Source organism: Pristiophorus japonicus, chromosome 6 (assembly GCF_044704955.1).
Source record: "Pristiophorus japonicus isolate sPriJap1 chromosome 6, sPriJap1.hap1, whole genome shotgun sequence".
NCBI lineage: Eukaryota > Metazoa > Chordata > Chondrichthyes > Pristiophoridae > Pristiophorus > Pristiophorus japonicus.
In genome coordinates, this window is record NC_091982.1 from 242,576,209 (window position 1) to 242,601,246 (window position 25,038).

The 25,038-nt window shown below is 40.9% G+C and overlaps 1 protein-coding gene across 1 annotated transcript; it reads left to right on the forward strand.

The window, feature by feature from the left end:
• Positions 1-5,919: 5,919 nt before the first annotated feature.
• LOC139265431 (extracellular calcium-sensing receptor-like) lies at positions 5,920-18,815 on the forward strand. Its single transcript, XM_070882433.1, has 7 exons — positions 5,920-5,928; positions 12,375-12,475; positions 13,781-14,072; positions 16,277-17,113; positions 17,290-17,517; positions 17,673-17,796; positions 17,902-18,815. The coding sequence occupies exons 3-7, from the start codon at positions 13,815-13,817 to the stop codon at positions 18,813-18,815; spliced, it is 2,361 nt and encodes a 786-aa protein (XP_070738534.1). The 5' UTR covers positions 5,920-5,928; positions 12,375-12,475; positions 13,781-13,814.
• The last annotated feature ends 6,223 nt before the right edge of the window (positions 18,816-25,038 follow it).

The following is a 25,038-nucleotide window of genomic DNA, read 5'->3' on the forward strand; positions in this document are numbered from 1 at the left end:
CATGTTGTTGGAAAGTGTGAGATCATGCACTTTGGCAGCAAAAATCAAAGAGCAAATTATTATTTAAATGGAGAAAGATTGCTAAGTGTCATAGTACAGCGGGACCCGGGAGTACTTGTGCATGAAACACAAAAGGTTAGTATGCAGGTACAGCAAGTGATCAGGAAGGCCAACGGTATCTTGGCCTTTGTTGCAAAGGGGATGGAGTATAAAAGCAGGGAAGTCTTACTACAGCTATATAAGGTATTGGTGAGGCCACACCTGGAATAATGCGTGCAGTTTTGGTTTCCAATTTTATGAAAGGATATAATTGCTTTGGAAGCAGTTCACAGAAGGTTCACTAGGTTGATTCCGGGGATGAGGGGGTTGACTTATGAGGAAAGGTTGAGTCAGTTGGGCCTCTACTCATTGGAATTCAGAAGAATGAGAGGTGATCTTATCGAGACATAAGATTATGAGGGGGCTTGATAGGATGGATGTAGAGAGGATGTCTCCACTGATTGGGGGAAGAGTCAAACTAGAGGGCATGATGTTACAATAAGGGGCCGCCCATTTAAAACAGAGATGAGAAGACATTTCTTCGCTTAGAGGATTGTGAATCTGTGGAATTCGCTGCATTAGAGAACTGTGGAAGCTGGAACATTGAATAAATTTAAGACAGAAATAGATGGTCTCTTAATCGATAAGGGGATAAGGGGTTGTGGGGAGCGGGCAGGGAAGTGGAGCTGAGTCCATGATCAGATCAGCCATGAATTTATTGAATGGAAGAGCAGGCTCGAGGGGCCGTATGGCCTACTCCTGTTCCTATTTCTTATGTTCTTATGTTCTTATTAACTGTATATAACACGAGTTAGGCTACAGCGTTATTACTGCATGCAGTTCTGGTCACTCCATTACAGGAAGGATGTGATTTCACTAGAAAGGGTGCAGAGGAGTTTTACAAGAATGTTGCCAGGACTGGAAAGCCTTAGCTATGAGGAAAGATTGAATATTCTGGGATTGTTTTCCTTGGAAATGTGGAGGCTGAGGGGAGATTTACTTGAGGTGTGTAAAATTCTGATGGGCCTAGATGTACTGGATAGGTGGGATTATTTCCGTGAGCAGAGAGGTCTATAACCAGAGGGCGTAGATTTGAACCATTGGAGACGTGGGCTGGAAAGTGCCACCATTTCTTGGTTCAATTCAAATAGTGCCAAAGCAGCAGCAATGGACATTGGCACCGAGAGTTTGGAAACCTCTCTGCAGATAGCAAGAGAAAAAATGAAGGAGCTAGAGGTAAGTGCATCTTTCTCTATCACCATTCAATTGCTGATTCCGAGTAGTGGAAAGGTTTCAATGAATGAGTGACACTCTTGCTGGAAATTGTTGGAAATTATGGGCTAGGTAGACCATGTTTATTTCTCGAGGATGCACTGCGGTGCAAATCCGTTTACCTTCATTTCCCAGAGGGCATGATTATTGGTCTCAAATGCGTCATGCAGATGTATGCGGGCATATGCAAATTAGATAAAAATGAGGGAAATATGACCTCTGCCCCATTATCTGTGATTTGGTGCAATGAAATTCTGGATTGTGCCACCTATTAGGCCCCAAAAAGCAGCTTTCGAAGATCGGTAAATAGAGAGCCTCAAAAACATTTGTCGAGCATCACATGCTCATCCCATCGGAGAGCGGCTGTTCCAGACCCCAATGCATCGCCAATGTAGAAGAGAGCAGAAAAAAGATTCAAGCAGCTAGATAGCAGCCATCCTCTTACAACATGCAACAGAGGAGTCAGTAGCACTAATTTCCTGGATTTAGCTATACTAATAATGAAGTATCTGTCAGCGCTCGCCATTATTATGTAACGCAACTTTTAGCGTCAACACGTGCAAAGTTAAAGAGTGAAATGCTGAAGATTGTGTCAGTGCTAACCTGTTGCTCCACAGCCTCCATGGTTTCAATCTTCGCCAATGAAATCTGGGCATGTAACATATAATGGCGCAAACTAAGGGTCTTTACCCACTAGTCTTGCACTAAAGAGGGAGAAAAAAGTTAGGGCTGGTTAAAACAGGAATAAGTGAGTTTTTCACGTGTAATAAGTGATAATTGCAGTTCAACAATCTCTCTGGCCCTCAAAAAATAATTTTACAATTGTGGATTCTCATTCCTCAGAAGAAAATTAATGTTGAATTTAAACAATACATATATTTTAAGTCGTTCTGCTTTTCTTTTATGACTCTCCGTTAATCCTATTTGCTTGTCCCAATCTTTATTTCGCTTCCTGCACATTGATTTAAAAGTACTGTTTTACTTCCTGCTTTGTTGTCTGCGTGACTCAGTGTAGATTCTTCAATTTGATTGGTTGAGGAGCTTTACTTTTCCTTGACGCGCTCACAGACGCCACAAGTCCCGTGTAGATGGCGCCGCATTGAAACAGATACAATATGATTGGAAATGTCCGCTGACAAGCCTGTAAAAAGTCTATGGACAACCGTATGCGAGTTGAACGGCAAAAGTCACTCACAGCAAAATAGGGGCCAGCAGTGAACAGCCGGGATTCAGCCTTCTAATTTGCTTTAAGGAAGTGAAAACGCACTTTTTCAGTGGTAAACCGTGTGACCTATTATACCTGGACTCGCAAGGTTCCACAAGAAAGGTCATGAGTTAAACTGTAAGGGGTTAGAAATTGGTATTTTGGTGATAGCGGTATTGTTTCGGCATTTTTCGCCAAAAATACCATTAACAATAACGTTATTTTTTAAAGGCCTAAATTTGGCACAAAGAAAAGTGCTTGACGGTAAAATTCGGTGTTGCAGGAGGATTCGCCGTGGAAACCGCGGTGCTCACCAACTCTAGTCCATGGCCGATTAAGTCTAAAAAGACAGGCCTTTGGAAGGAGGGAAATACGGAAAAAAATTGCAAAAATTAAAAATCACCTTAGATTCACAAGACACTTATCCAGCGAATCGCTGAAAAAGAATTAAAAATTAAAAACTTTAACTTACCTTTTTTGCAGGTCGTCATACTTACCGTTGTTTCTGGGGCTGCAATGCAGGCTTTACTCGGGCTTTTTAAGTCCACCCAGAATACGGTTGCGCCTAACGGCCAATTTAAAGCGATTTCGCTTCGTTTTCATCTTGCACGATAGCGGTACGCTTTACAGCGGTATTTCAAAACCGCCAGCGCATAACTTTGGCCAACTTAGGTGAACACCTTTTTCCATCCAAAAAGGCGAAATATCGTTGAAAAAACGAGCGCTACGGTGGCCAATTTTTTGCGCTTAATAAACTGCGAGAAAATCGGGTAAAGTCAGGGACTGAATAAGAAAGTGACTAAAGGGTAGGAAATAATGATTTATAGTTGGAGGACTTATGTGAGTGTGGAGTCAAATTTTGAATGGAGTGGCTCAGGGCTCAACACCTGTGGTCAAATTTGCAGCTAAAAAACTATGAGGGGAAGTGGAATTGTTGGAGCCAGCTCCCAAATTATAGCTTAAGTTGGGCAAAATATGCATGTGGAGCGAACAGTGCAGATTAAATTTAATAGAGATGATCCTAAAGAGCAACATTGTGGAAATAAAAAATAACAGTATGCACATTCCAAGAATAGCGCTGATAGAGCTAATGGTAAGGCTGAAAGAGACCAACGAGTTTGCTAGACTCAGTGTTATAATGTCCAACCAATAGGGAATAGCAATCAGCAAAGCCAATTAGCTAATGAAATTACTTAGCCAAAGCAGAAGGATATATTTCAGAGAAAGTTGCAATTCAAACTTACTGCATATAGATATAAGACTGTAGAAACAAGGGAGACATTCAAGCAATGGTAGCAGAGAAAAGCCACGAGGCTGATCCACAATGTCAAGGTCTGAGTTATGAAGAGAGTTTAGAGAGATTTGAGATTTTCAGTTTGAAATGGAAGCACTTGAAGCGTGACCTTAAATAAGAAGTCATGGTGAGTAACTGCAGTGCACCTTGTAGATGGTACACACTGCAGCCATACTACGGCGGTGCTGGAGGGAGTGAATGTTTAAGGTGGTGGATTGGATGCCAATCAAGTGTGCTGCTTTGTCCTGAATGGAGTCGAGCTTCTTGAGTGTTGTTTGAGCTGCAACCATTCAGGCATGTGTAGAGTATTCCATCACGCACATGAATAGTGCCTTGCAGATGGTGGAATGACTTTGGACAGCCAGGAGGTGCGGCATTCACAATGGAGTACCTATTGACTGAACTGCTATTGTCGCTACATTATTTATGTGGCTGATCCAGTTAAGTTTCTGCTTAATGGTAATTCCCTGGATGTTGATGGTGGGGTATTCGACCATGGTTATGCCATTGATTGTGAAGAGATGGTGATTAGATTCTCGTTTGTTGGAGAAAGTCATTGCCTGCAACTTGTTCACGCGAATGTTGCTTTTGCCAATTATCAGCCTAAGTCTGAATGGCATGCATGACTTGATGTTTGTGGACATGGAATGGTTCATTATCTGAGGAGTTGCAAATGGTATTGAATAATGTGAAGTCATTAACGAATATATCCACTTCTGAAATTCCTGATGGAATAAAGGTCATTGATGAAGCACTGAAGATGTTTGGGCCTAGGACAAGGTCCTGAGGAAATCCTGCAGTGATGTCCTGGGGCTGTGATCATTTACCTCGAGCCACCACAAGCAACCTATTCTGTGCTAGCTATGGCTCCAGCCAGTGTAGAGTTTTCCCCTGATTCCCATTCAATTCAGTGTTACTAGAGCTCCTTGATGCCACACTAGGTCAAATGTTGTGCTGATGTCAAGGCAGTCAATCTCACCTCATTTCTGGAATTGAGCTTCTTTGTCCATGTTTGGACCAAGGCTCTAATGTGGTTGGGAGCCGAGTGATTCATGGGGAATCCAAAATTGGCATCGCTGAGCAGGTTATTGGTGAGTAACTGTCACTTGATAGCTCTGTCGATGGCACCTTCCATTACTTTGCTGATGAATGAGAGTAGAATGATGGGGCAGTAATTGCCTGGATTATATTTGTCCTGTTTTTTATGGACAGGACTTACCTAGGCAGTTTTCCACATTGTTGGATAGATACCAGTGTTGTAGCTGTACTGGAACAGCTTGGCTAGAGGCATGGCTAGTTCTGGAGCACAAGTCTTCAGTACAGTAGCTGGGATGTTGTCGGTGGCTGTAGCCATTGTTTCATCATAGGCAGCCCCTCGAAATCAAGGAAGACTTGCTTCCACTCATAAAATGGGTTGTTTGGTGGCTGAACAGTGCAACACAAGAGCCACAGACCCTGTCACAGGGGGGACAGACATTCGGTGCGGGAAGGGTGTGTGGCACTGTTTTACCACACGCTCCTTCCACTGCCTGAGCCTGACCTCTTCACATTTGCAGCGTTGAGATTCGAGGAGCTCAAAGCCATCCCAGATGTACTTAGGGCGGTCTTCGGCCAGTGTTGCCACGTGTCAGTGGTGATGTCGCACTTCACAAGGGAGGCTTTGAGGGAGTCCTTGTAACATTTCAGCTGCCTACCTTTGGCTCCTTTGCCATGAAGGAGCTCCGCTTAGGGAGTCTCGTGTCTGGCATGTGAACTAAGTGGCCTGCCCAGCGAAGCTGATCGAGATTGGTTAGTGCTTCACTGCTGGGGACGTTAACCTGGGTGAGGACACTGATGTTGGAGCATCAGTCATCCCAGGAGATTTGCAGGATCTTGCAGAGACATCATTGGTCATATATCTCCAGCGATTTGATGTGTCTTCTGTACATCGTCCATGCCTCTGAACCATACAGCAGGGCGGGTATTACTACAGCCCTGTAGGCCATGAGCTTTGCAGTAGGTTTGACGGACTGGTCTTCGAATGTTCTTTTCCTCAGGCTGCACTGGTGCACTGGAGGCAATGTTGAATCTCCACATCAATGTGTGCCTTTGTTGACAAGAGGCTCCCGAGGTATGGGAAGTGATCCACGTTGTCGAGGGCCACGACATGAATCTTGATGACTGGGGGGCAGTGCTGTGCGGTGAGGACAGGCTGGTGGAGGATCTTTGTCTTGCGGATGTTAAGCGTGAGGCCCATGCTTTCATATGCCTTGGTGAATACATCGACTATATCCTGGCATCAGCCTCAGAATGTGCACAGATGCAGGCGTCGTCCACGTCCTGCAGTTCAAAGACAGAGGTTTGGGTGATCTTGGACCTGGCCTGGAGGCGGAGTAGGTTAATCAGCTTCCCATTGATTATGTTGTTTAGTGCCACTCCAGCGGGGAACTTGTCGACAGTGAGGTGGAGCATGTCAGCGAGGAAGAGTGAGAAAAGGGTTGGAGTGATGATGCAGCCCTGTTTGACCCCAGCCCAGATGTGGAATGCAATTGTAATGGATCCACTGGTAAGGATCATGACCTGCATGTCGTCGTAGAGCAGTGAAAGGTTTAATGCTTTACATTCACCATTTATTTATATCACATGGAGTGAATCAACCTGGCAGAAGATCGGCTTCTGCGATGGATGGGACCTCAGAAGGATCACCCATTCAACACGTCTTGCTGAAAATGGTCGCAAATGTTTCAGCATTGTCTTTTGCACTCACATGCTGGGCTGTGCCATCAATTAGGATGGGAATATTCATGGAGCATCCTCTTTGTGTAAGTTGCTTAATTGTTCACCACCATTCATAACTGGATGTGCCAGGACTGCAGAGCTTAGATCTGAATGCTTGGCTGTGGGATCGCTTTGCCCTGTCTATTGCATGCAGATTCTGCTTTTTAGAATGCATGCAGTCCTGTGTTGCAGCTTTGCCAGGTTGGCACCTCATTTTTAGTAAGCCTGGTGCAGCTCCTGCCATGCTCCTCTGTACTCTTGGATTAATAGGATATATCGAATAAAGAGCAATGCACTGGCACGTTGGCCAAATGGCCTCCTCTAATCTGTTTAGTTCTATGATTCAGTGAAACACATTTATAAGTGCCTGTTTAATCCTGCCACATGATCATTACAGCCTCCATCCAGTGACATCATTTTACTGCTCTTCTCTCTCACCTCAACTCCACCACAAGCAATTGCTGCTGAATGATTCCGTTTCAAGCAAACCTAATTAGCAATATTGTCAATTAAAATTTGCCAGTGCAAGTAAACTAACATTACTAATGCAGCCAGTTGATTATTGTTGAGGCTCCACATTTGACAAGAACATACCAACATGAACTTACACCTTCCCAGATTATAGTTCCAAATTCTGAGAAAGTTAGCAGTTTCACACCGATTTCTAAAATGAAACAACATACTTAGGGCAATTGTTTCTCAGTGAAATCATTGTCCCTTATGACATCGTGAGAAAAGAGCTATCCGTTAGGACTGTCATTGTCTTCTCTGACCTCTGGTAGAGCCGGGTAAATCTCCGGTAGACCTGTTTGAATCTTCACTTGCTTCATTCTATTTTAAAAATAACTTTTGACATCTATGATAGCGAATAGTTAGAAATGTAATTTGTTCTTTTTTGCAAAATCATGCACAATACTTGTCAAAGTTTAGACATAATATGCTTAACTGAATAATGAAATTAACTTTGACTGAGGAAACCAAATAGCAGTGGACTGATACATTTACAACATTTGAAGATATGTAAAGAATAACATGTCCAAAGAAACTTGGACATATTGTTCTGAACAGAACGCATTATTTTTCCATCATTAAATAATAGTTTTGCAAAATTAAAAAAAATAAAACATTTCCGATAATTTACTGAAGTTACATTCAGTAAAGAGCAAATTTTTTAAATCGACTTTGTCGAGCTGAAGTTGATTCACATTTTGCATAAGACACAATTTTTAATTCTCACCCATCATACCACAGCAAATCTAGATACAAAGATCCACTGGCCAGGGGTATGATAAGCTTGGGTTAAAACAAATCAAATAACTTATATTGACTCATCTATCCAGAGATGTTAACATCTCCACATTGTAGCATTTAATTTCTTTGTTAAATATCTCCAGAGATTTCCCTGTATTTGCTATTTGGAAGTTCATTTAACACATGGATTTCAATCTCTCTGAAGAATATCCTGATATTTATCCAAACATAAACCTTATCTTGCTTAAAACACTGTGCCCTGGGCTTACACCTGCAGCTTCATGTAAAACTATATTCCAGTTTAATAAACTTCTACAAGAAAATCACCTAGATACATCCTTAATAGGCTGGAAAATCCAAATCCATCCAACAGTCTTATACCTCACACTGGAGATGAACCTTTGCAAAGCCTGTTGTGCATGATTGTCTCTATTAATTTTTGGCCAACAGAACTGGATACAGTATTCAAGGTGTAATTCGAATAAAGTAAAATGCAGTTTAATCATTATTCCTCTTACATATTCTATTGTTTTGAATATCAGGTTGAACATTATATTGGCTTTGTTGATTACTGTTCTCTATTAGTTGGACATGTTTAGTGGTGACTCCACTAATACACCTGGATTTCATTCAGTTTCATACTTAGCTATTCCAACACTATTCCTGGAATATGTGCATCATCCACGTTTCCTCTGATTACATTAAGTCCCATCTGCTATTGGAGTTCTCAAATAAATATGTTGTCCAGCTCATCTATCATTTCAGAGCTGCTTTTACTGATTCTACTTCCTCTCTTAGTTTGGTACCATTCTGAAAATGTGACCACATTGGATTCAGTTTCTGAATTCAGGCCAATCAGTTAAATTGGAAACATCAGTTGGCCCAGCACGGAACCATCGAGAACCATCATCTACCCCATGCAGTACTTCATCCTTATCGATGTAAGTTCTCTTGTTATTTCTTATTCTTTATCCAATTTTGTTTTATCGATTCGTGGAGTTTCCATTGAATCCCCACAGCTTTGAATTGCATTAATAACGTTTACATTGTGCTTCATTGAAAGCCTTTTTAGAAATCAAAATACATCGCATCACTTCATTTTTTGACAGTTCGTGCAGCATGTTGAGTAGATTGGTAAACTGGATATTCAGCTTCTGAATCTGCACTGACAGCAGTAAACTGCGTTAATGTGGTACATCTGGTCCTGAAATTTCTGACTGCTACATTACAACAGTGACTATACTTCAACAAGTACGTCATTGGCCATAAAGCGTTTCGGAATGACCTGTGGTCATAAATCCGCTATATAAATGCAAGTATCTCTGATTATATTCATTCTTTCTGATGCTCAATTCAACCACAACATCAATATAAAGGGCCTTTAAAATATAAAAGATTTGAAAGGCGCTTCACAGAAGAGCAATTAGAAAGACCATCGACACTGAGTTGAGTAAAGAGATATTAGATCGAATAACTAAAAGCGGGGTGAAGGTGGTGGTGGTTAAAGTGTGGGCTACAGGAAGCGATGGTGCTGGGGAGGCAGAGGGGTTCAGGTAGGGGGTTCAAGAGCTCAGAACATAGATGGCAAAAGCACAGTCACGATACATTGGCTGAAGAAGTTTCAGGTGCAAAAAGAACAGCGATGGAACAGAAGAACATAAGAACCAGGAACAGGAGTAAGCACTTTGGCCCCTTGAGCCTGCTCCACCATTCAATAAGATCATGGCTGATGTGATCATGGATTCAGCTCCACTTCGCTGCCTGCTCCCTATAACCCTATATTTCCATATTGCATAAAAATCTGTCTATCACTGTCTTAAATATATTCAATGACCCAGCCTCCACAGCTCTCTGGGGCAGAAAATTCCACAGATATACAACCATCTGAGAGAAGAAATTGCTCCTCAACTCAGTTTTAAATGAGTGACCTCTTATTCTGAGATAATGCCCCTTAGTTTTAGTTTCCCCTTTGAGTGGAAATATCCTCACTGCATCCAACTTGTCGAGCCCGCTTATTATCTTATATGTTTCGATAAGATCACCTCTCATTCTTCTGAACTCCAATGAGTACAGGCCCAACCTATTCAACCTATCTTCATGTCAACCTGCTCAGATCGGGATTCAACCTCGTGAAACTTCTCTGAACTGCCTCCAATGCATGAATATCCTTTCTTAAATACAGAGACCTAAACTGTATGCAGTACTCAAGGTGTAGCCTCAACAATACCCTGTGCAATTGTAGCAGGACTTCTCTGCTTTTATAATCCATCCCCTTTGCAATAAAGGCCAACATTCAATTTGCCTTCCTTATTACTTGCTGTATCTGCATATTAATTTTTTGTGTTTCATACACAAGGATGCCCAGATCGCTCTGTACTGCAGCATTTTGCAATTTTTCTCCAATTAAAAAAGCCAATTATTTTTTAATTGCACCCGTTTGGTTGTGACGTCACACTTCGATTTTGAATTTTTTTAACTTTTTGTCTTGCACCAGCTGTCTCCTCCCGATCTCCGCGCCCTTTTATCAGGGCCTCGATGACACGGAGCTCTATTTCACACTTCCTCTCACCACCTCCATTACCGCTGCGTGCACAGACTGCTTGCCCACACACAGCCCTGGATCCGCCACAATTTCCGCTTGTTTAATATGGGAAGACGTCAACCCTGAGAAAATGTTGTTCTGCATGCCGTCCCAACCTCCGTCCTCCCTAAATTTCAACTCATACCACAAACTGCTGCCTATCCTGCACTGTCCCACTCATACATAATCTCTCTTATCATTGAGCTACATTGGCGTTCGGTCCCCAACACCTCAAATTTCAAATACTTATCTATCTGTTGAAAAACATTCATGGCCTCACACCTCCACATCTCTAATTTTAGCGGCGGACAACCACATTTCCCCTCAAACTACCTGTTCCTCTGACTCTTACGTTTTTGCATTTCTGATCCCTTCACCTCCTGCAAGTCTTCCACCGCCTAGGCCACACGCTCGGGAGATCTTTCCTTCAATCATCCCCGTTTCTCCACCACTCTCTCCTCTAACTCCATCCTTAGAATGCAAGCTTTGCTCATGCGTTCTACTGACTCCATTTTTGATCTGCGTCCATTTTTTTTAATTATGAATCCTTGAAGCTCCTTGGAACGTTTATTTTCTCCCTTAAAGACGTTGTATTTGTCTACATATCATTGATCAAGCAGTGATCAAAGCTCGAACGTTAGTGTTGTAACTTGTTTAGCTTTTCCATGACGGTACAAAATCAGGTTTTCGAGAAATCTAACACCATTGTATAATTATCTTTTGATTTTCCTCAGCCATCTTCATTCTGCCTCCTTAAATAGATATCCAACACGTCAATTTAAAGTAATGAAATTATATTAATTTGCTTGTTATGGTACTGGACAAGCAACCTAATCGTTGGAAATTCTAGTTTTTCAATTACAGCTTTCTAAATGTAATTAAATAAACCTGTTAACACATAACATTTAAATCCAACTAGTTCATTACTGTGTTTCGGTGCAGGGTACCTGTCAACCTTATCTTGCCTGGCCCACACATGGCCCCGGTTCTAAGAATGTGGCATCTCTTAATGCTCTCCAAAGGTGTCCAACAAGCTATTCAGTTGCAGAACTATTTGCTATTAACATGTCGTTCGCCTAAAAGGTCTATGAACTTTTCAGAACAAATAGGTTAGGAATTCAATGCAGCTACTTGGACATCAATTAGCCTCCATTATCTTTAACTTGAGACATTCTATCCCATTATTCCTCAGTCAAAAAACAATAATGTTCACAACTGTTTACAATTGACTTCGTCCTGCTCCCGCCAGAATGACATTTATCCAGGGAGCTCACTGATGACCTGAGGTAAAGCAAAGCAACAACCACCCGGCAATACTAGACATATATTGTCGGTTAGAATATATGTGTTTGTTCGGCTGGAAAAGCAAAATCAGAGTTTGTCAGTTCGATTATTCTGCATTTTTATGTAAAAATCGGTATTTTCTAAACAGGTGCAAAGTTTATTTTTAGAAAAGCAATGGGACGATGCTTGGTATAACTACAACATAAATGCATATGTTCGCATACAGTTAACGTGGTTTTCAATTGTAGATGATGTAAGAAAACCAACAAACTTCGGCAAATCCCTGCTGTCACCGCTTTCTGACTGCTCGCAAATTAAACAATAAAAACTGGAGTTCATATTCACCCAGGGATACATGTAATTGCATTGGTTCTCTTCATATTTTATTTCTTTCCCTTCGGGCAGAGTAAGCTGTTGACTTGTTTTCTTCTGGGAGTTTTCAGGAAAGTATCCAATATTTCCTGTATTTAAAATAGATTTGAGATAATATTACCCAAGCGCATGTGACATATTCTAACATATAAACCCGTCGTCGTTGCTAGCAGCGTATCTGGATGTAGCAGTCAACAACGGTTACAATGCATTGCCTTTTAATTTGGGGGTTATTTTTATCCGTTCTTGCTTCGTTATGGGGTACGGATGAAACTATATGTAAACATTGGGGCATATTTGATTTGCTTGGTTTGTCTAAGGATGGAGATATTGTCCTTGGCGGACTATTCAGTGTTCACTCCAATGTAGAGGATCGGAAACAAACCTATCAAACCCAACCAACGGCGGTAAAGTGCAGAAGGTGAGTTGTACTGTTGAATTGGTAAGTTTCTGTCAAAATATGCATTGTATTTAATGCATTGCTTGGATAAAATAAGTTAATTGTTGGCACAAGTTATTTCAAAACGCACTATTTCTATCTATAGGATCATAGAATCATAGCTTGGTTACAGCACAGAAGGAGCCCACTCGGCCCGTCGAGCCCTTTGCAAGAGCACTTCAGAAAGTCCCACTCCCCCATCCTTTCCTCATGGCCCTGCACTTTTTCCTTCAGATAGTTGTAACAATTCCCCTTTGAAATCCACGATTGAATCTGTCTCCAGAAGCCTTTCAGGCAGTGCTTCCTCGCTGCGTAAAAAACTATTTCCTCATGTCGCCTTTGGTTCGTCGGCCTATCACCTTCAATCTGTCTCACTGGTTCCACCAGGCACTCCCACTAATGTGAACAGTTTTTCTCTATCTACTCTATCCAGAACCCTTATGATTTTGAACTCCTCTATCAAATCTCCTCTTAACCTTCTCTGCTCTTATAAGAACAGCCCCAAATTTTCAAGTCTATCCACGTAAGTCAAGTCCCTCTTCCCTGGAATAATTCATGTAAATCTTGTTTGCATCCTTTCTAAGGCTTTCACATCCTTCCTGAAGTGTACTGCCCCGAATTGGACACAATACTTCAGTTAAGGCCGAACCAGTGTTATGTAAAGATTCATCGTAATTTTCTAGCTTTTATACTCTATACCTCTATTTATAAATTCCACGATACCGTACAATTTCTCAACCTGCAAGAAGGAACAGTGACCAATTTGAAAAAGTGCAACTTTTGGCAAAGAGTATTAATTTACGTTACATGTTGTTAGTTTCGAAGAAGTGAATGATTCTACGTTTTTCTTTGTTTTATTTCCAACGGCGGGCGATTACTCACCTCAAAACTGCTATCTTTCAAAGGACAAGTGATCAGCACCTCCATGTCCGCAGTTATGCTTGCATGTTCTATACGGCATTTAGACCTGAGATTGATCCAAAACATATCTTGTTCATGATCTGTAATTATTCAGAGCTCTTTTCCGAGAATAAGAATATTGATATTTTAGACGATTCAAAAGATGTGTGTTCCGTAAATATGTATGCTGTCTTAAGGCATGGGCATGTATTGGTCACTCTCCTAAATAATTTATTTTACGCTATTGTGCTTCTGAGTAGCAGAAAAACGGGTCAGCAATTCATCTTTCATATGTTTCATTCTGAATTACAACATGACTAATATGTTGCTCAGCGTATATTTGCGTCTATATCTACTTAACCTGCGAAATTGCCTTGTGTTCCGCAGCTTTGAGTTCAGAGAGTTTCGCTTTGTGCAGGCGATGATCTTTGCGATAGAAGAAATAAACAACAACTCGTCCTTACTTCCAAATCTCACGCTGGGCTACAGGATTTATGATTCTTGTGCTATGGCACATTTGTCCATAAAAGCAACTCTACAGATGATAAATAAAGAAGAAGCAGCATCGTCAGATACGATCTGTAAAGCATCCTCGGATGTTTCTGCTATAATTGCGGATTCGGGGTCGTCGCAATCCGTAGCCATAGCAACCTCAATTAGTTCTTTTAGAATTCCCGTGGTAAGTTCGGTAGTGCAAAACTAAGCAGGTACCATTGTCAAAGTTCGAAGACAGAAATAGTGAAATGTTACCTCATAATATAGTTTCACACAACAGCAAATATTTGTTGGTGACTTATACAACTACAAGAATAACATAACGTAATCTGCTTTTAGAACGTAATATCAAATTGATGGCAGTCCTACAATGCGTTAAATGTACATCTGTAGAAGTAGCACTGAACCAGCTGCGTTTGAAATGTTACCACAATGTTGAGTTTGCAGAGCATGTGTGCAGAGCACGGCATTGGGTTAAAATTCAATTATTTTGTTTAGATTCTAAAAAGGTTTGATAGGTTAGACGTAGAGAAGATTTTTCCACATGTGCAGGAACGACAAAACTAGGGGTCAAAAATATATGGTCGTCAATAATAAATCCAACAGTGAATTCAGGAGTTAACTTATTCAACCAGAAAGTGATGCGAATTTGAACTCGCTGCCACAGGAAGTAGTTGAAGGGAGTATCATAGATACATTCAAGTGGAATCTGGATAAGTTTATGAGGGAGAAACGAATAGAAGGATATGCTAAAAGCGTTAAATGAACAGGCGTAGGAGGCGCCTGTGGAGCATAAAGACTGGCATAGACCAATGTATTTGAATACCCTAATTCTATGCTGTACATACTATGTAATTATGTTTGCCTACAGCTATCATCATGAACAGGTCTGCTGAGGGAAGCCCTCAAGTTACTCAAGTTACCGGCAAGCGCTTAATATATGGATTGTAGCTAGCAAGCTCCATGGATTTTCCAAATGTAGGATAGGGACTATGACAGTGAATTTGAATGGACGTTGTCGTGGAAGACGCTTGTCCTATGGAAGAGACGCAAATCCCTTTCGCTGAGTTTTTGGATCTGCTACCGACATTGCAATGTAATGTGGGAGATCTCCAATGGAGATTCATCCCCACTATTTAAGTGGTACATTGGCTCCGTGAGAGCACTTGCACTCCCAATCAGGACGGTTTGGGCTGAAACGTCAGTATAAATGCTTATCACATAAACTAGGCTGCTACTTATGCAGTACTGAGGTAGCCCTGGCATGCCAAATGTGCTTCTGTGGGATGACACCTTAAACATAGACATTGACGTATTTTAACCTGACTCATCTCGCGGTTTACTGACAATATGGGATCGGAAATCCCTTTTACATCCCGACAGATTTAACTTTGCATTGCAGTGGGGAACCCGTTCGCCAGTTTTCCACAGGATAAATTAGATTAACCCGCCTACATTCTCAGGTGGACAAAAGATCCCATAGCAATTTTTCAAAAAGCTAAGGAAGTTACACTATCAAAATATTATCCCCCAACCGATACCATCGAAACAGCTCATAATTTTTCGCATTGCTGTTTCTGTGACCTTGATGTACACAATTTGAGCACTTCTCTATACTACAACAGATCAAAATTGGAGAGGAATTTTAACACCGCAGGTTATGGGCAGTAGCGCGGCAGGGAGGTTGGTTAAAATTCCAGAAATTTGAAACCCTACCCCAACTCATCTCCAACACGCCCACTTCCGGTAACCTATCTGCTCTACAGAGGCGAGTCTGTTATTATAATGTTCTGACGAGGCTGTGCACATCAGTCCATGTTTCTAAAGGCTTCGGAAACGCGGAGCAGTGCTTGTGGGCCAAGAGGAGCAGGAGTGCTTCTCCGTCTCCACGCCATCCTGCCATCTCCTGCTTCCTTCACCGCGAACTCCCTCTACTCGAGATCTCTTCAATCTGGCGATATCTCCTCTCAACCCACGATTTCTTCAAAAAACAGCTTCACCCCACCCTCTCGACCTACCCCAATAGTCTATGCTTCCTGTATGTCAAGTTCCAGCGCAAGCCTTTCCGCCGACAGTGGACATAATCAGTTCAAATGTGATCCTACCATTAAATTCGACAGGAACTCCGCATTGCCCGCATTCCCTCGATTCCCGTCTGCATTATATTCATCAATCTATCTAGCTACCCTCTGTCTATCTGTCTACCTATCTATCGATCTATCTATCTATGTATGCTCTCGCTCTCTCTCTCTCTGAGCATGTACGAACATGAATGAGCTGGATGAAGAATAGTATAACAAAGCCGATTGCTTATTGTTCATGGGAAATCTCCATCAGTAAAAGAACATGACACTTCTTCGTAACTCCTTTTGATTATAATTTCCGCAGGTTAGCTATTTTTCAACGTGTGCATGTCTCAGCAATAAAGTCGAATATCCTTCGTTTCTAAGAACAATACCGAGCGACCACTTTCAGGCAAGAGCCTTAGCCCAACTTGCAAAACGATTTGGTTGGACCTGGATCGGGACGATTAAAAGTGACGATGACTACGGTAACTTTGGAATGCAGGCGTTCACAGAGGCTGTGCAACAATTAGATATTTGTATCGCATATTCTCAGTCTTTTCACAGAAAATACGCGAGGGAGAAATTGCTTAAAACGGTAGATGTTATAAAGCAATCTACTACAAAAGTTATCGTGGCATTTCTTGCGCAAGCAGATATGGCCATTCTTTTGAGGGAAGTAGCAAGGCAAAATATCAGTGGTATTCAATGGGTAGGAAGCGAAGCTTGGATTTCCACTTCCCTGGTCACTCCCCAAGAAAATAGACGATTCTTAACTGGAGCAATCGGGATTGCAATCCGTAAAGGAGATGTGCCCGGTTTGAAAGATTTTTTGGTTCAAATACATCCTTCAGTATATCCGGGAAATATTTTAATGGAAGAGTTTTGGGAAACAAGCTTCGGTTGCATCCTCGGACCGACAGGAAGTAAATCGGAAGGATTAAAATCCGCCTTACAGAGAACTGAATGCAAAGGGAAAGAACGTCTACAGGAATTAAACAATACATATACTGATGTTTCACAGTTCAGAGTAACCTATAACGTGTACAAAGCCGTATATGCTGTAGCCCACGCACTTCACAATATGTTATTGTGTGAAGATGGTAACGGTCCATTTTTGAACAAAACGTGCGCAATTCTTTCATCTTTCGAACCGTGGCAGGTAAGCGAAACGTTTGCTATTAACACTGAGTAATTAATTGAAAGTATGTTTCTAAAAGCTGTTCGGCCAGCCCGAAGCTGTGTTTAAATATTGGTGCACAGTAATGAATACATATAAAGGATTCTATACAGTTACATTTATTTCCAACGGCACACTCATTTCCTTTCTGAATACAGCTTCTTCATTATTTAAAAACTGTCTATTTCACAACCAAGACTGGTGAGCAAGTTCATTTCGATGAAAACGGAGATCCAGTTCCAACATATGACATTGTAAACTGGCAGCCTAATGACTTTGGTGGTGCTGATGTTTTGACTGTCGGAAGGTACGATGGGTCCGCAACTCCAGGAGAAGAATTAATATTAAACGAAGAGTTGATTGTTTGGACTGGTGGGCGCAGTCAGGTAAGATTACGGGTCTATCTGGGCACAAACGCGGAGGAAACTCCACGCCCAGAAGAAGTCGAAAACAGCAATTTTAAAAAGCCTCACATTTTGCAGCCTCGTAGTACCAGTGTTCAATAAAAAGAACAGTATTATTATTTTTGCCTTGAAACAAGATCCCACGAGCAGTGTGTTCTGACAACTGTCTCCCCGGAACGAGGAGAGCAGCAAGAAAGCGGCAACCTATTTGTTGTTTTGATTGCATTGCGTGTGGCGATGGAGAAATCAGTAACTCCACAGGTGTGTATAAGCTCATCCGGTTGTAACTAATTTTCCGCAAGTTCTTTTATATAGATGTATTGCCAAAATAAATTGCCATCCTTTTCTTCCTTCGCTTTTTCTTAGATTCGATAAATTGCTTCAAATGTCCTGCGGAATATTGGACTAGTCAAATGCGAGATCAATGCATACTGAAACAAATTGAATATCTCAGATTTACAGAAATAATAGGAATTGTATTGACGACACTTACAGTAGTTGGAGCGTTCATCACAACGTGTATCGCCGTTCTTTTCTTTGTTTACAAAAGTACTCCCATTGTTAAAGCGAACAACTCCGAGCTGAGCTTCTTTCTGCTCTTTGCACTCTTGTTGTGTTTTCTTTGCTCATTTACTTTCATTGGCGAACCAACATTTTGGTCTTGTATATTACGCCACGTTACGTTTAGCATTACTTTTGTTCTTTGCATTTCTTGTTTACTGGGGAAAACGATTGTTGTTGTAATGGCGTTTAAGGCCACACTACCCAACACAAACATGATGAAATATTTTGGTCCCACACAGCAGAGATTGGCTGTTTTCATCCTTACACTGGCTCAGTGCTTAATATGCACAATCTGGCTAGCTACATCACCGCCATTTCCGCGTAAAAACGACAATTATTTTAAAGACAAAATCATTCTTGAATGCGATGTAGGATCGGCAACAGCTTTCTATTGTGTACTGGGTTATATCGGCTGTCTCTCTTGTGTCTGTTTTATCGTGGCATTTCTAGCCCGAAAACTGCCCGATAATTTCAACGAGGCCAAATTCATAACTTTTAGCATGCTTATATTTTGTACAGTGTGGATAGCTTTTATTCCAGCTTATATAAGCTCGAACGGAAAATACACGGTGGCTGTTGAGGTGTTTGCTATTTTGGCATCTAGCTTTGGTCTCCTTGTTTGCATCTTTGTTCCTAAATGTTACATTATTTTATTAAGACCAGAAAATAATACAAAGAATCATTTGATGTGCAAAGTGAATTCCAAGAAATTGTGACCATTTCTTGACTATGGTTTAATCCTAATAAAATTTACTATTAAAATAACTGTCTTTAATTTAATTAACATGTGTTCATACTTTGTTCAATGTATATCCTCACGTCTGAATTATGTGTGCAGTTATTTGTCTCATAGAATATTTACAATACTATACAATATGAACATAATTTTTGTATACATCCCCATACAATAAAATGTTAAATTATTATGCGTCCATTCAATTTCATTCACAAAATGTAAACATTAGATTATTGTTACATTATTACATTGTTACATTACTAAAGGAAAATTGGGCACAAGTCTTAGGTACTGAACATGAATTGCAACGTTGAAGTTGTTAAAGAAACATAAGTACAAGCAATATACACTTCAACACATCTCAGTACCTTCCAGAATAATTGTGTGCCAGTTATAATTGGCTTTTACCAGATCCCAGGTAACGACATGACATTAAAATGGGAGACGACCACCAATCAATTTCCTCAAGACACCTTCTGAGTTGTAAAAATCTGTAAAAGGTGCTAGCCGTTGCTCAGTGGGTCGCACTATCACCTCTGAGACAGAACGCCGTGGGTTTATAGCCACGCGTTAGAGGTTTAAACACATTTACTAATGCTACACTCCAATGGAGTACTGCACTGTCGAAGGTGAGGTCCGTCTGCTTGCTCAGGTGGACCTAAAACATCCCATTGGCACTATTTCGAAGAAGAGCAGAAAATAAATTAAAACATTTCAGAGATGCCTGAAAAAGACACTCTGAGATCTTCCTTTAGAATGGCAGCCAAAAATTCATTAACGAAGGTATTCAATAGAATGGATGACTTCTTTGCCTCAATCCAACTTCAAGAGCAATACAATTAATGAATTGTTACTTACCTTTACAAAGAACCTAAATTTGTAAGAAACATTTAAAATCATGAAAGGGATAGACAAGATAGAGGCAGAGAGGTTGTTTCCAATGGTCGGGGAGACTAGAACTAGGGGGCACAGCCTCAAAATACGGGGGAGTCAATTTAAAACCAAGTTGAGAAAGAATTTCTTCTCCCAGAGGGTTGTGAATCTGTGGAATTCTCTGCCCAAGGAAGCAGTTGAGGCTAGCTCATTGAATGTATTCAAATCACAGATAGCTAGATTTTTAACCAATAAGGGAATTAAGGGTTACGGGGAGCGGGCGGATAAATGGAGCTGAGTCCACGGCCAGATCATCCATGATCTTGTTGAATGGCGGAGCAGGCTCGAAGGGCTAGTTGGCCTACTCCTGTTCCTAATTCTTATGATCTTATGTTCTTATGTTCTTATGTTCAATCCATTATAAACGTGCGCGAGGCACGATGTCAAAATCCAGAAAACAATTTACGTGATCCTTTCAAAACTTTTTTACCCAATAGTCATTAGATCGGCTGTTGCAAAAAAACAGCACCGTGTGCAGCAGAAAGAAGGCCTGAATAACTTAATGGAAGTAAACTTTGATCTCTATTGCCTCTATTTTAAGAACAACATGCATGCAATTTTTTATCAAGGTTCCTGAACAACGTGCCCTGAACATTAATGATTCTTAACTGCCCTCTAAAATGGCAACCACCTTCTCAGGGGCAATTAGTGATTGTCAATTAATGGTGGCATTGCTGGCGATGCCCACGTCCCGTGAATTACCGGTATTAAAACAATTCGCGAGCACCGCACATAGCGTGCTTCATTCCTATTACTCTACGGACTTCTCAAGTTTCTGAAATATGCATTACATTGGCTTGGATAACCTACTTTACGTTGGCTGATATCGCTAATATCAGCAAGATCCATCAGTAGTTCTCCGACTCAATGGAATCCACTTTCTTATGGCTTTAAATCACAACTGTGATATGCAAGATATGCAAATCCCATTCCTCAACTTTAACAATACAGCTCAAACTTTATGAGATCTCCACGTCTTTGCTGGAGGAACCTTGATAAACTTAACATGCATGTGGTTCTTGAAATATAGGCAATGGAGTTCAATGTTTACTTCCACTGATATATTCATGCCTTCATTGTGCTGCACACGGTTCTGTTATTTGCAACAACCGATCTAGTGACTATGTCAACTGAGTACAATGCGCTGTCCAGAATCAAGGATGGCTACCCAACTTTATCAAGGTAATTGATTTATTATGCTTTAACACGATTCCAGAACATCCTTCTGGTACGATTAATCATAGATTTTAGCCAATAAAAAATTATTTAAGATTATTTTCTGTCAATGACTGCTCTTGAACACGCAAATATTGCACGTCATCACCCTTGTGACACTTTTAGTATTACATCGCACTGCCTTCTAACCTATCTGCTCTTAAACGTCCTTAAGGCTATGCTAAAGTTTTAGACAACTTCTAATTTTATCTTCACGGTTACCTTTATAGCATCTGGTTTAGTGGATGTGGTGCTTGAATTCTAGTCATAAAGAAGGAAGTATATTCAACGAATGTTTCGCATGTTAGAAACGGACGTACGTTTCAGTGTTTGGAACGAACTCCCTTGCAGCAAATGTAATAATACAATAATAACAATAATTTCTATACCAATGGAAAAGCAAAATACTGCCTATGCTGGAAATCTAAAATAGAAACAGAAAATGCTGTAAATACACAGTATGTCAGGCAGCATCTGTGGAGAGAGTAACAGAGTTAAGGTTTCAGGTTGCTGACTTATCAGATCACTTCTCCACAGAAACTGCCTGACCTGCTGAGTATTTCCAACATTTTATGTAATAATTTCCATACCGTTCGTCCAAACTAACTTAGAGTGTTCTACATAGATGGAAAATGTGACCACTTAGGGACAAGGGGAAAGGTAGACGAGGACAAAGCATGGATAGGAAATTAGCTTTGAAGAAACTATTGAAGTGATAGGCAGTTGTAGTGCAAAGGATAGCTGGAGACGTTAGGTATACATATGGAAACTCTCGCTGTTATCCAGATTAAATTCACTGAAAAGTAACATATAAATAACGATGGACCTTTGTGGCATTCTGTAGGTTAACCATGCAAGTGTGAAAAAGGTTTAAGATATATGTCTACTTTGTATAAGCTAAGAGTAAGAGTGGATTCTTGCAAGTGTTGTTTCCCCTACGTAGGTTATAGACATCAGAAGAGTTGGACGAAAATCAAAGTTGGGGAGATAAAGGAATATGAGGGGATTCAATGATCCAAGGCGATCATTTGACAGGATGTTGTGTGTTATTAAAACAAGTGAAGTCTCAAAGCTATGTACAGGAAAGGAATGCAATTCAATGGTCTAGAACAGGGAGTGCTGGGTGCATAGAGGCGAAGTAACAAAAGCATTCTGGGACTTTGGAAGAAAAGGAATGGTGTAAATAGGTTGACAGTTCAAAATAATAGAAGAGTTCGAGGATGGTGATATTGATTGCGGCAACTTTAAAAGCTATCAAAAACAAAGATGAAACAATAGGGGGGAAAAGCAGGATCACAAATAACCTTCAGAATGCAAAGAATTCCTTCCAGTAGTTCGAGTTCATAGATGCGCAGCATAAGGATACTAAATGACGGAAGTTGAATTATAGCTATCAATACTGGGAAATCAACTCAAATCAGCTATAAATATATGATACCAGTTATGAATAGTAATAGCAGTTCACGACTGTCAACAAGAAAACAATAATATAAGTTTCATAAAATGTTATATATAATCCAAAACTTTAGAACTGTAAATAAATTTTCCCCTGATCATCAAGTTGGCATATGAGCAAACGGTTAATGGAGGTTTGATTTTCCGCTGTTCATCATATCAAAGGAGGCGTTCAGCTGCTGGTTTTAAACTAGTTAACGCTTCTTTTATAACAGTAATCAAAGGAATGCCATGCAAACACGGTAAGGGTTCCTGCACTATTTTACAAAACACTAATTTCTAAATTCACATATTAGCTTAAGTGTGAAGATAGTGAAATGATTCTATCAGATTGCTTTGCCAGAAAAGTCATAACGGAATGTGTTCGAAATTTCAGCCCATCGTGCTTACATTGCAATGAGAGGTAATCTACTTTACTCTCAGTTTTGTAATCTAATTGTGGTCTAATTAAGTAATATTCAGCATATCAACAGCGAATCGACCTATCTAGGCATCTATCGGTTTATGGTCCATCCATTAATCAATGAATGTTTGGGCAACAAAATATTCTAGGAGGTATTACTTAAGAATGTGAACCCAATTTCAAGCAAAAGATTTTGACAAATTATTTATTGTTCGGTTGAATAATTGTATAATACAAATTGGCCTCCTCTCGAAGTCTCCGCTATCAGAGATACCAGTGTCCACCTAATTTGGCTCTTTATATGTGATATTAATAAACGGATGAGAGCAACAGACCAGCAAAGGCTATGTGATCTGCTGTACTGAGGCAGAGCTGTGTACTGCAGCCATCTATTTCACTCTCCAATCTGTATCTATGACACAGATACACAAAGGGCAATATGGAAGATATTAATTATGTATTAATCATAAGAATGATAAATTTATTGAGGTCAATTTTCGACTGATCAGACTCATCCTAGTCCTCAGTAATGCGACAGAAGAAGTCGGGAATAGTGCTCACAGGAAGCATCTACTCACCAGCAGTTCAGGGGGGGGAATCCACCAGACTCGCTCAGCTACAGACCGCTTCGCAGCCAGATAGAGACTTGGACGCAATAGTTGGAATTTAGAGGAGAGGACATTATAAGAACATTTCATATCAATGTTACATTCGACCATGTATGGTAATAAGTAGCTCTAGCAAACTGACGAAAATGTAACTGTCATCCTACAGGAAACACAGCTTTAGCATGCAGGTACAGCAAACAATTAGGAAGCCAAATATCGGATGGGACTTTATTGCAAGGGCGTTGAAGTACAAGAGTCTTACGAAAGTTTTACTGGGCTTTGGTGAGACTTCACCTGCAGCATTGTACACAGTTTTGTTCTGACCTGAGGAAGTATATCCTCTCCTTAGAGGCGGTGCAACGAAAATGTCTTACATCGATTCCTGGGATGAGATGGCCGTTGCATTAAGAGAGATTGAATAGATTGGGCCCAAATTCTCTGAACATTAGAAGAATGACTGGTGATCTCATTCAAACATATAAGATTCCGAGAGGGGTTGACAGAGTAGAGGCTGAGAGGTTGTTCCCCTGGCTGGAGAGTCCAGAACTAGCGGCATAATCTCACGATAAGGGGTCGGCCATTTAAGGCCGATAGTAGGAATTTCTTCACACAGATGGTTCTGCATCTTTGAAAATATCTACCCCAAAGGCAGTGGATGCAGAAGCTTTATGTTTATTAAAGGCTGAGATAAAAATATTTTTGGAATCTAGGGGAATCACGGGATAATAATTCGGACGGAAAAGTGAGTTTAGGTAGAAGATCAGCTATGAACTTATTGAATGGCGGGGCAGACTCGAGGGACCGTATGGCGTCCTCCTGTTCCTAATTCTTATATTCTTATGGAAGGAAACCCCCTCCAGAACCCCCACCCCCCTCTTATGCCATATCAGATAAATAAGAAAATTTCTATGGCTGTCAAAACCAGAAATCACACCCTCAAGACATTCCTGCAAGATTTACTCAGAATAGTGTCCTAAGGCCAAATATCTTCTGTTATTTCATCATTAACCATCCCTCAATCACAAGGTTAGGAATGGGGCTGTTCGTTCATGATGCCAAGGTGTTCATCTCCGTCCACAGCTCCTCCGAAAATGGAGCATCCCATGCCAATCTACAGCAGGTGACCAAAATTCGAGTCGCAGCGGGACCCGCCAGAAGCGGGCAGAAGCGATTCGGCCACCATTTTGCTTTCAAAACTGACCTTCACAGCGAGCCCTAAGTACCCGAATTTCTAGGCCTGTATGTCTCAGGCTCCAGTTTGCAGTTTGGCTTTCTTCTTTTTGTTTACATAGTTTTGACTCTGTTAGAACATGTCATTTTATAAAGTCACAGCTGAGGTGTTACAGAGCCATAAATTAGTTTGCACCCAAAAACTGGCATGGGCATCGCAAAGAGGGTTCAACCCACGCCCCTTTAAATCAATGCTAACTTCGTGATACTGAGTGGCTGAACGCTTAGCAGGAGGGCGAGGTCCTGCGAGGCTCGCAGCAATTAAAGCCTGTGCTTCTTTTAAAAAATCAGCACCTCTTAAAGTAGAGGTGCTTGCCTGCAGCAGGTGATTGAACTGGCTGGGAAAGAGTGTCAGATCA

Bases quoted from the DNA above. Each gene is read 5' to 3' on its own strand.
- LOC139265431 (XM_070882433.1), top strand. From the start codon at position 13,815: ATGATCTTTGCGATAGAAGAAATAAACAACAACTCGTCCTTACTTCCA. The intron at 17,518-17,672 runs GTAAGATTACGG...CCTTGAAACAAG, and splicing joins GGACTGGTGGGCGCAGTCAG to ATCCCACGAGCAGTGTGTTC. The intron at 17,797-17,901 runs GTGTGTATAAGC...GCTTTTTCTTAG, and splicing joins AGAAATCAGTAACTCCACAG to ATTCGATAAATTGCTTCAAA.